Source organism: Daphnia pulicaria, chromosome 4 (genome assembly GCF_021234035.1).
Source record: "Daphnia pulicaria isolate SC F1-1A chromosome 4, SC_F0-13Bv2, whole genome shotgun sequence".
Taxonomy (NCBI): domain Eukaryota; kingdom Metazoa; phylum Arthropoda; class Branchiopoda; order Diplostraca; family Daphniidae; genus Daphnia; species Daphnia pulicaria.
Genome location: NC_060916.1, coordinates 20,048,411 through 20,060,480, shown reverse-complemented (window position 1 = coordinate 20,060,480; position 12,070 = coordinate 20,048,411). Strand labels below are relative to the sequence as shown.

At 42.9% G+C, this 12,070-nt stretch overlaps 1 protein-coding gene across 7 annotated transcripts in view; it reads right to left on the bottom strand.

The window, feature by feature from the left end:
* The window catches only part of LOC124337496, a 46,714-nt gene extending 35,209 nt beyond the window's left edge, over window positions 1–11,505 (bottom strand). For 2 of the 7 annotated variants that reach the window (XR_006917399.1, XR_006917400.1), the window contains exon 1: window positions 11,104–11,505. Coding sequence is in view for 2 of the 7 variants with exons in the window: in XM_046791502.1 (XP_046647458.1) it covers window positions 11,104–11,219 (116 nt within the window). In the remaining 5 variants the exon portion in view is untranslated. The remainder of the gene's footprint in view (window positions 1–11,103) is intronic. The other 5 variants (XR_006917401.1, XM_046791502.1, XR_006917402.1 and 2 more) reach the window with 4 other exon arrangements.
* Between the last annotated feature and the right edge of the window lie 565 nt (window positions 11,506–12,070).

Below are 12,070 nucleotides of genomic sequence, written 5' to 3'. Positions count from 1 at the left end.
ATTACCCTGACGCAATGGCAAGAAAACTATCAAGGTCGCAGAGATGAGACACGCCACGCCCCAGTCAAAGCGGTTCATGCATCAGGACAACCGTTCATTTTCTTTTTTTTTTCACCAACAGGTGATAATAACAATAAAAAAAGTCGCTCATTAAAATGGCTGATGTTCGAAATATTCAATAAAAATAGCAATTTTCAACAAGAAAAAAAAAGTAGACTTGTCAAGTCCAATCTACTTTCACTTTATCAACGGGGTAGTAGGACTGTACCGAGTGTCAGTCGCTCATTATAAAATGGCTGATATGGAAACTTACAATAGCAATATAATTATGGGGAATACACAAGACCAATCGGTTTTTCACTCGATTTGGTGTGGCAGCAAAGTGTTTGATGTGTCGCAAAGATTGCGCCCACAAAACCCCGGCCGGACAGATAGAAAACTGGACACGTTGATGTGCGGCAAGGCCAAGAAAGCTGACAACGGGGGTATAGAACAGCCAAAGGAGTCGTGACGCCGATGAACTAAATACCGTTGTCTGCTCGATGATTCAGCTAAGCCACGAGAAAGAAAAAAACACCAATTTTTAAAAAGCTTTTGTGTGAAAACGAGCGGCTCGCGGTTCAGATTGGACCACAGAAATGAAAACATTCATGAATCCACTTATGCAGCAGCAGCAGAGACAACAAAAGAGCGCAAAAAAAGTCAAATGGGATAAGAATAGAGAAGAGAGATATTATTTACTAACAATAATAACAACACCAAGCGGCGGCGGCGGCGGCGGTCAGCGGCTGTAGTATATAGAGGGGGGGCCACGCCTGTGCACGATTTTATTTTTCCTGGTCAGCCACTTTTACCCGACTTTTTAGATGAAATATGTCTAGACCTCAAAGAGAACGCGTCCGGTTTTGTATATTCCTCCCCCCTTCTTCGTTCTTTTCTAGTCTTCTTCTACATATACTCCTTCTGGCCAATGATAATCTATCGGGGCGTTGGCTTATCTACTAAGAATCCTCGATAGAAAAGGAAAGAGAGCAAAGAGAAAAGTTTCACTTTCCTTTTCACTTTTTTGGGTTATGGTGAGGAGGAGGAGGAGGAACATGTTTTTTTACTTGATGTAAGAGACGATTACTTTGAATGTTGGGCTGCTTCTGGCGGAGAAGAGAACAGTGGTCGTCCGAAATTGTTCGGCGTGACCAATAACTCAAAGACAAAAAAAAAAATAAGGCAACAAATAAAACCATTCATTTCTTTTCTGACCGAAGAAAAAATGTCATCATCGCCGTGATTGAAAGTCGAATAGCGCTCGATTTTGGGCGGCCCCTTTTTTGGTCGAATCGAACCGTTTGGAGAAAGAGAAAGAGAGGGCAAAAAGAAAGCAAACGCAATATAATGAACGGCTGTCACCTGGTTCCAGGGAGGAGTCGCATCGATCGATGATACATCACGACTTTTGAGCGGCCTAATCGAACCCATCAACTCGCATTCAATCGGCACGATTCAAGCCGTGGGCCTTGACGCAAACGGCTCCTTTCTTCGACAATAGCAACCGCGTCGCCGATTTTCCTTTTCTCTCGGTCTGGTAAAAACGACCCAGTGAGCAACAACAACAACAACAGAAAAAAAAAATCTGGAATAAAGAGAGAAAGAAGAACTCTCTCACACGAGACTTTTTGTGTTGGCTGTCGTCATCCATCAGAGGCGAGGAATTCCGTTTTTCCAAATTGACGGCGATCAATGGAACTGATTGAAACCTGGCGGACGGCGCCACCAGAAAGACCCAAAAAATAAAAATAAAATTTTTTTTTGTGTGTCCTCTCTTCGTCAAATCCGACTCGCAATCGAAATTCATCTCGAGCGGAAATGCAACGTTTTCTCCAGCGCCAAAGAATTTAACAGCTGAAGCTGCGATTTCTAAGCGAATTATGACATTGTCCGAGAAAGGAAAGCGTATTCTCCACGATGAAGGCCTCGCCCTCAGTCGAGTAAATCGGCTCTCATCGTAAAAAAAAGCAGATAGTAATGCTTCCAGCCTGCGTGCCTTCATTAAGATGAATCGGAATCTGGTTCCACGGTGGTCAGACGAAAAGAAAGAAAGAAAACGTTAAAATAAAGAGGAATTTCGACTGTATGCGGTTGAGGCTCACAGACTTGCTCTAAAAGAAGAAAGAGAAGTTCAAATTGAACGGGCGGGAATGCGATAACGAGTGAAAGTCCTTTTTTTAAATTTTATTATCTATCTCAGTAGTACTTCGGTAGTACAACCGAAATGGACGGAAAATTTGAAATTTGTATTTCCTTTTCGTTCTCAGAAATGTTGGAAGTTGGTCGGTTAGTCCGAACGACGAAAAAGTATATATACAGTCATCAAACAATGTCTCCAAGTCTCTAAGAGGCGTGGAAAAAAAAAATAAAGCAGCGGTACGATTTTAGAGAGCTGCGTGATTTTATTGTTTTCGTACGAGTGTGAGTATGTTTCCCCTTCTCTCGCTGCTATCACCACTGGCCAGTTCAATCGGTATCCAATAGTGCGTTGATTTCACTTCGGACCGGAACTGAACGGGAAAATCGGAACCATTATCAAAGCAATCGTGACGATAAGAGAAAGTCTCGATTCAAGGACCGATAGATAATAAATGGTCTTCATAATTTTACCCCTTTACCCTGACCATTTCTCTTTCAAACGAATTGAGATTTACTCCTTGAGAAACACAAAAAACTTAAATCCTAGGGCACTTCATTTGGTACAGGAAATGTCTAACAAAATACACGACAATTAGTGGAATAACTGAAGGCATTGGCGTGTCCAAGGAACCAAACGCTATCAGGTTGATTAATACGCAATCATTATAAAAATATAAATGGCCCGGGTGCATGGCAATGAGTCGATGCGGGCCTTGGCTGACGAACGGGGAGGGGACTGCATTAATTATATGCATATAGCGAGAAGCACGAAACACGATCGCATGGACGGCCCGGCTGTATCTACCGGGAGGAATTTTAAAAAAAACAAAACAAACGCACACACAAAATCAAACAAAAAGAACAGGTAACCAGCAGCGGGATAAAGAGAATTATTGCCACATTCCGCGGGAGCCCCCGATTCTGCAACAGCTTCAGAATTGTCCTTGAATCGAGGGCGTTGTTGATTTCCAAGTTCCGTTTCCATCCACGGCATCTTATCTCGCCTTTCGATTTAAATTCTGTCTGTCTCGGTTACTCTATTTTTATTGCTACATTTCTTTTTCCCCCTTTTTGTTTTATTATTATTTCCATTCAGGGCGCTCGCTATTTTTCCAGGGTTCGTTCATGGGCTCACGCTGACCGTCAGTGCTTTTTAATTCCAGTTAAATTGATACTCAATAGCTTTGGCGAAGCGGCCAGAGGTCCCGCGCCATGAATCTACGATTTAAGGACTTTTGAAATTCCCAATTTTTTTTTTGTTTTTCCAAAGGTCGACTATTTCATAGCTGCGTGATAAACCGAACGTTTTTCCCCGTTTTTGTGCTCGAAAGCGGATCTCGAGTCCAACAAAGGTAGGGGCAAGAGATAAAGCGAAGCGGAAGCGTGACGCAAGTCGCAGCTTTTCTCGACCTTGACTTTGTTGATCAATAGTTTTCACTGGATTCTGCCTGCCATTTGAGCATCCACCTATTTAAGGTGTTTGACGATAGCACTCTCGTTGGTATGGCGGCCGTGTGTCCATTTTGGCATCGGCACATGTGGATGTGGTATGCGTGGGAAAAGACAACCGGGGAAATAAAAGTGAAATCTCTTTCTGTCTTTGAAGTTATTTTTCTGTCTTTCTTGGTGGTGAATTGCGGTGACTGGGGTGGCGCCCAGTTGACCAGGCACGGGGGGGAATTGCGTGATCCGTCGCTGATATTTCACCCGAATATCGAAAATTGGCGCAACTATCTTGCAAACGAAGGCATCTGTAATCTGAGTGACACAGCACAGCATGGCGTCACTATCGCTTTCACATACTGACCTACATTATCAACACACTGCCCAATTAATTCTGCTCAGCTTTATCGTCGAGATGGGAGATTTTTAACGGCAAAACTAATTCGGCACGTAGCCTATTTCCCGGCCGAAATAATAAAAAAAAAAAAAAAAAAAAAAGGAAAAAGAAAAAGTCAATCAAGCGTAATCACGAAGGTCGATAAAAATAAAATTTGTTCCGGCTGGGAATTTAACAGGATTTTTTTCCCAAATTGTGGATTAAAAAAAATATATACTCCTTGAGAGAGTCTGGGTCAATGCTGTACAAAATCGACAGACGCAGTAATTATTCATCGATGAAGCAAAGAAAAAGTATGCACTTTTGTTCGCCGAACCGAAGCCTTCCGGCACGTCAATGAAGGCCGCACGTCGGATCGGCTGTACAAGAAAATATTTCAATTGCCAGTTTTCGTGGGAATCGCGGAAAGTGACTGTCCAAACAGGACATGCAAACGGCAGTACCAGTACCAGGAAAGGCAAGAAGGGCATCGTGCATTAATATTCCTACTCATTTAGTGTTAAAAGATCCAACAACAACAAAACGACGGGCCTCAAAACTCGCGTGGATTTGCGATCAACTCCAAATGACGCACCGACAGCGACTTGGAGATGAGGTTTGTGCGTGAGTTGTTCACCTTGTTGAAGGCGTTTGCACTTCCAAGACACCCCGAAGACTGTTTGAGATTTACCATTTTTAGAGTGACGGCTCTGTTACCTTTTTTCTTTTCTCTCTCTCAAACTTGAGAATTAAAAAAGAAACGAAGAAGAAGAAAATAAAAAGCGAAGGTGGAACGATCAAAATCCCTTTCACTTTCTATCTCGCACCAGAAGCGAATGCTGTCGGCAGCAGCAGCTACAAACGAAAAAAAAAAAAACATTTTTTTGCCAACAACCTTGAGTGCATGTTGAACGAAACAAATCAATGGAAAAATAACAGGTTCCCCCCGCCGATAGAACTCGGATGGCTAAGAAAAAAAGGAAAAGTTTTTTTGGAAGAATCAAACGAGAATCTCATTCGGCGGCCAGGAGAGTGTGCGTAATATACACTTGTCTGTAAACCCACGGCTGCTGCTGCTGGTTGCTGGTTGCTGCACCTTGCACGAACAACATACCGGCAGGCCAAAATCAGTCCGCTATGGTATTAAATTATTATTGCCGTGTTTTTCCTTCTCTTCAATTTCTTTTATTCTTGCGTTCGCCCAGCTCCGACTGCTGGCGCCGACCGTAGCGTGGCATGTATATAGTGAGTGAGAGGGGGGCCTCCGGGAGACCGACCGTGTTACTGGCTGGCCCTCTGTTACTCATCAAGATAAGTTGCCCATACACATGCAACCCAAGGTCGTCCAGGGCTCACAGCTGGTTAACAGGCACCGGACCTGACAAGGTTGGAGGAAAATTTGAATGTGAAAATTATTTTACTTGGCGTCTTTCTGCGACGTACGTACAGTACGTACGTCTAACTACGTCCAACTATAATAAGAGAAGCGCTGCCGTCCCCTTTCCACCCTTCTTAATCTTCGTTAAATATACACGTATACGGGTACCGGGAGAAGGAGAGCAACTCGAAGATGGCGACGACGACTGTCCACGCGTGAAATAATAATAATGACGGGTAAATCCGAAAAGACTCCCTCCTCGTGAACGATCCCACATTTCTTTTTTCTCCCCCATGTGGGGTCGATTTACTTGCCAACTGAGTTTCACGGGAGATTCAACGGCGTGATATCTAACACCTTGATTACCATTATCTTCTTTCGCGTCAACTTCTTCTTCTTCTTTCTGGCGTCTACGTCGTAAATTCTCTGGGCTGCAAAAGGGATTTCGATTCACAAGTTACACTTTTAAAAACGGTGTCTGTATTGCGTGCTGGGATGAAAAGGACAGGCGGCGCCTCTGGTGGTTGGTTCCTTCACGTCAGTCCGCCGGTGACTCCTTGGCTATTATCGCGCTCCCATTCCGACAAACTCATTGGGCGTCTCACATGCCTTGCCATGTTCCAGTGAGCACAGCCCAATTTTTTCGCCTTGTTATTTGAGCGTCGTTCGTCATCCGCCGGCTTGTCATTTCAATTTGTATTATTCACTCACGCTACTGCAGTTTTTACGATAAAACAACCTCTTTTCTTTCTCTCTCTTTCTTATCCCGAGCATTTGGGGCTTGAAAAGACTGTTACGCTCGCCTTTGTTATAATAAACCGTTCATAATATACAAGTGGGTTTTCCGTGATTTTGTTGTTAACCGATTGGAAAACGCGCAGACGAATTACGTCACGTGAAAAAAAATCTCTGGATCATAAGAATTAGGCGTTTTCTTTTTACGGCGAGAGATAAACTCCTGCTGAACTACATTTCGACCGTAATGATCGTCTGTGTAAAACGAGGACAATTTGGAAACGAAGTAGGCAAGTGCCAGTACGTGAGATAATGGTCTACAATCGCAAATTGTCTATAATGCAGAACAGTTTCTCTCTCTTTTTCCTACCGAAGGGTAAATATATATAAGTGCTGTATGAATAAGCGCATCGTGATGGTAATCGCTGTCGTTGATTACAGTCCCAAGGTGATCAGAAGCAGAAGCCAAAGAATCATCAAGCTACTGCACCTACAACAACTACTACTACTACCACTAGCTCTAGTAGTATAGTTAATAGTACTACAGCTTTATACTATTTATAAATACAGGATTTTACGACTGTGGGGTTAGGTATAGGAACAGGAGGGGGAATGAATGATGCAAGGGAGACGTTTCCTGGGCTCAGGATTTTTGTTTATCCATTTAAAAGAACATATAATAAAAGATTTGGGACTGCACAGGTAGAGTCGTAGAAGGTATAAAGGGGGTAGAAGACATCATTAGATCATAAGGTGGGATAAAGAAGAAGAAATAGTCTCCAAAAGCTATAGATTTTGGGATGGTGGGCGCATCTTCTTATAAAGGTAAAAAAGAAGAAGAAGAAAAAAGAAAGAATCCGTCAAAGAATTTGGGAAATGAAATGCTGTTTCCTATTGTTGTTGTCGTTGGCTAAGGGTGTTGTGTGCGTTCCTTTTGGAATGCTTTTGAAAGATCGTTTCACAATAAGAAAAAAGAAGAAGAAGAAGAAGAAAAAAACAGGCAGAGGGAAGAACGAAAGAGAAAGGAAGTCACAAACAAAACAAACACAGACAAATAAAAAAATAAATGGTTGGCAGAGAGTCGGAGTATGGAGCCTGACATGTTGTGTGTGAGTTTCGGTAGCGATTCCGCTGCCAGATTACCTTCCACTCCGGGGGCGGACAGTCGGATAAGTCCCGTCTGTTACTATATTTGTCTTGTGTTGTGTGTACTATACTCTGCATACTGTGGACGACTACACCAAGGTCAACGGGCTTTGGCTTTAGCGTCGTTGTCGTCGTCTACGTGAGCGCTTCTCCCCTCTCTCTCTTTTTCTCCCTCAATTTTAAAAACGACAATTTATTTTTAAAATAAAATAAAATAACGCAGTTGCCGTAAGACCTGCTGGGACAACTCTGTGGTAGGTGGGTGCCTGGGTGGGTGAATACCGAATATTGTACAACTTGTATAGCTGATACCGGGCAGACCGACCTGTAAATGGATGGCGGCCTCAAGGTCGACGCATATCCGGTCAAAAGTTGAACATAAAAAGGACGAATGGGGAGGAGGTCCAGCGGACGCAAACAATCAGGATTCACTCTCCGAAATAGTGAAAATGGTGCTGGTCGCACTCTTATTTCACTTTCTTACTTGAATCTTTTTGTTACAAAAAGTTCTTAACGAAAGAAAGAGAGAAAAAAAAAGTAAAGGTTACTGGGGGGTAAAGAACTCGTAAAGCGATTTCATCATTTTGTGTAATGACGACTTAAAAACCGTTAAACGAAGACAAACATGAAGAAAGGAGAACAAGGTAAAAGAAACGGTAAGCATTTCAGCTGCTGCTGCTGCTGCCCATTCAACGCAATGAGCAGCGGAACCTACTAGAAATGATTGGGAAAACCACTTGGATCTCCCGATTATTTTTTCGTTCCCTATTGTCAAGAAAATGGGAGGAGGAAGGAAGTCGAGGAGGGGGTTGAAAAGGCGTTCCCTAATTGTGTGGTCGAAAATGCCCGCTAAACGAATTCATTTGGGCCGATCACGTTGGCAAGAGTCCCGAAGTCGATTTTCCACACGAAGAAAAAAAAACGAGCGCGGTCGTTCCGTCCGTGATCGTTAAAAAAAAGGAAAATGAAACAAACTATACAACAAGGGGGTTAGAAAACGGTAAACGCCTGCAAGCATTGCAAGAGATCTTAAGAGAGCTTTTATCCCTTTCGACACTTCTATTGGGTCACCCTGATTTTCAAACGCGTCAAATTAAAACGAAAAAAAAGTGAGATTACAACATGTTTTCTGTGTTATGACGTCATAACGTTGAGCCCAGAGACCGCAAAGAGAGCAAAGTTCAATCGAGAGTGACTTGCATCTTGGCTGTTGATTGCTCTCCAAGGTTTCAATCTTAAAGACAGAGAGAGAAGAAAAAAAAGACATTCTTCCTAATTGGAGGTTCCAGTTTTCAGAGTGAGATTTTCGGGGCGTCGATGTGCAAATTGTCGTAACGCGGTTGTGTCGTAACACAGGGCTAGCTGCCATCATCACGTCTACCACACCAGTCGTGTCTTTTTTCCCCGTTTTTATTAGAAATATTTAAATTTCGAATCATTAAGTTTGTGGAATAATAAGAAGAAGAAAAAAAGGGGCAACAGCAGACGCAGATGGGGGAAAACAACTACGAAAAATACAACAATCAACAGCAGGGACCATTGTTTTCTTCCCTTTTTTCTTTTACTGTTTCTTGGAACAATGCTCTTTTATCGTTAAAGAATAAAAGGGAGGAAAAATGAAGGCAGTAAAAGAAAAGAAAAAAAAAAACGTAGGGAAAAAAACAGAAAAGAAGAAAAAAAAAAAGAGCCAGAAACGAATCAGAATGTTATTCTACATTCGAGATTGTATTGCTAGGAGAAAACGTTCCCCCGGAGTAATCAGAAGAAAATATTTCAAGGTGAGGACATATAATGGGACTCGTTATAGCAACTTTGAGTAAGATGATATGGCGTTTCGTCCTTGTCCGCCACACATACGGGACTGATTCTATTATATCACATATATAGAATGACTAGTATAGCAGCTAGCTAGCACCACCGGAGTATTTTAAATGACCACAAAAGCTAAGACGTGAGGGCCAGACGATGAGATAGGAGATGAACAAATCGGAACCTCTTACATTCGAGTCACAAAAAAAAATAAGGAACGCAGGGGAAGAAGAAAAACCCTTGACAGAGTGGAGAAATCAAAATAACGACCGTATATACGATCCTGCGATGTGTAGTGTCGCGTTCGCCCCTTTTGGGAACGTCTCTATACGACACTCACGGAGTCTCTGCAGGTTCCCCAGAAACTCGCCAGATCACAATAGATTGTCTACTAGCACCAAACCATTTTTATATGCGCTGCAGCAGCAGCAGTCGAGTCGCTTTCTCCTGTCCTCTACTCTCCAGCTGACAAAAGATGGTGAAAAAGAAGAGCCGGGAAAAATACAATAACGCGTCTAATATATTTTACGTACGTTTTGATATTACTTCCCTGAATGACGCAATAGCCAGAGGACAGAGAGGTTCTTCTCCGTCCCCTTCGAGGGGTGATTATTCCACAATAGTCCGTCACGTAGACGAGAGACTCGCAGCATAGGGAAAATGGAATAATAGGCGAGAATACAATTTTCTCTCTCTCTCTCTCTCGAATTCTCACTCATCTTCCTTTAACTTCTTCTTCTTCTTCTTTTCGATCTCAAAAGCGAGGCCTAGGGTGAATAATTACTCGGCAGATCTTCATCTCTGGTGGGAGAAGTGAGAGAGAGAAAGCTGTGGGCCTATTGCGCTCACGCTGCAGGTAGTCGAGAAGAGCTGGGGACCCAAACGCGCACGCTCTCAAAATTATAGGTCTATTCACACACGCACGCAAAGGTCGACGAGCGCAGCAGATACATACGGACGCCTATCTTCCCTCTCTCTCTCCACTCTGCACCACCAGTCTCTCTCTACACAATACACCAAGCGTAAAACGCTGGCAGCGTTAATTAAGGCCTTAATAGGCCACATTTAATTTGACCTAGCGAAAAAGAAGAAGAAGAACCGAGGAGATAGCACACGTAACACACGGTAAGAAGAGGAAATGGGTCTTTGGGGCATTAGGTCTCTTCTCTTTTTCTTCCATTCTTTGTTTTAGTTGGAAATTTTTAACGACGACCGGCGACGACAGCCAAGAAAGACAACCGTTTCTTTTCCTATTCACGCGTGCAACATCTGAGAGTCTCAGCCAAACAATTTCCCGAGCCTTGAGAGATAACAAGAGAGGGGGAAAAATAATCTGCGCAAGGCGAAAGCAATGAAGGATTCGCATGCCTGATGCAAAAGTGCATGTTTTCATTTTCAGAGGATGGATGCGCCGCGTCTTCGGCAAAGACACGTCCCTTCGCTCATCCCGCGTGCCGTGGTTGTCCGACCGCAAAAATAGTAAACATACCAAACGATCGACATTGTCAATCCGATTTTAACGAAAAACAAAAAACAAACAAAAGGAAACAGGTTCTACCGTAATTTTAGTTAGCTCGCCCACGCTATCATCATAAAATCGTGTTTTTCTTTTCCCTCTTTCTCTCTTTCTCTCTCCTTCGGGACCCAAAAAAAAAAAAAAATAATAAAAAAAAAACTGTTCATTTTGCTTGTCGTTAAAAAATGAGAATAAAAAAAAATGAAAAACAATAAACCTCGGCGTTATAGTAGCTATTTGGACTGTCAGTGAAGAAGAACCCGCCCGACTTTTCGGTGATTTGCTTTCTTTTCTTTTGTTGTTGCTGTTGTCGGTGTCTCTCGTTCTTTTTTTTCTTCTTCTTCCCGTTAATGAATGTGAATATCGTTCGGCGTAACAAAGCGAAAAGTGTTTTAAAAAAAGGAGGAAAAAAAAAGGTCGAAAGTGGCGAACGATCGTGCGATTGGTAGTACACCGAACAAAAACAAAAAATCGAGTGTAATAATAATAACCATTTTCGGTTATGAATAGTCGTCTTACCGGTAATTATCGCGCTGTACGTTTGAGAACCGTTGTAGGGTGAAACTTTTGTTGGCCAAACTCTCTTTGGCTGCCGTTTGAGAGTTGTTAGCCGTTGACCTTTGAAGCGTCCACATTTTTCCAGTTGTAAAAATACCAACAGATTTTTTTTTCCTTTTCTTCCCGTTCGAAACTAGAAACTTTCAACTTGGAACCAAAAAAAAATTCAAGTCGTTGATCGTGTTGCCCGCAAAAAACTGTAATAATATTCACGACTAACACAGCACAGGATGTCTTTCGGGATAGATGTCAAAAACCAGTCGGCGCTAGGGGGGGATATTGAGATGAGTGCTGATGGTGGGGGTGTAGTGAGCGCAAGAGAGAGAGATCCGAAGAACGAAAAAACCAGAGGTCTTTAGCGATGCACAGTCGGAATTTGAATGCGCTTTCCAGGCTGCCTGTTGGGCCGATGTAGTGTTTGCTCTGTGTGCTGATCGCGTCGTCGGGCGCACGCCGAAACTATCCCGCGTGAAGCGGTTACGAAGGCAAAACCTAAGGGGAATGAGGCGGCCGTTTCAAACCAATGAGTTTCCCCAAGGTGCACCAAGATCTCTATGAGACAGTGCCATTGTTTAAGAAAAGAAAAAAAAAAAAATTCTTTCATTTTTTGTTTTCTTTCTCTTTTACAACAACTTTATTCCCCTACGTGTTGCATTGCACGCCTAGGCTGAACGCTCTATCTCCGCCTCCTTACGTATTTTTTCCACGAATGTATTGTAGCATCGAGAGGCCGGGCTAGCCGACAAGTGGGGGACCTGCTAAACAGAAAAAAAAAGAGAGAAGACGAGGGCCAGGATCGGGCGACAATCGAACACCACCGCCAACCGCCACCTCCCATTGAACGACTCGAAGATGCCAAGGCAGTGAGAACCTTCTCACGATTTTTTTCTTCTTCTCTTCTATTTCTTTTCTTATTTTTTTCTTCTCC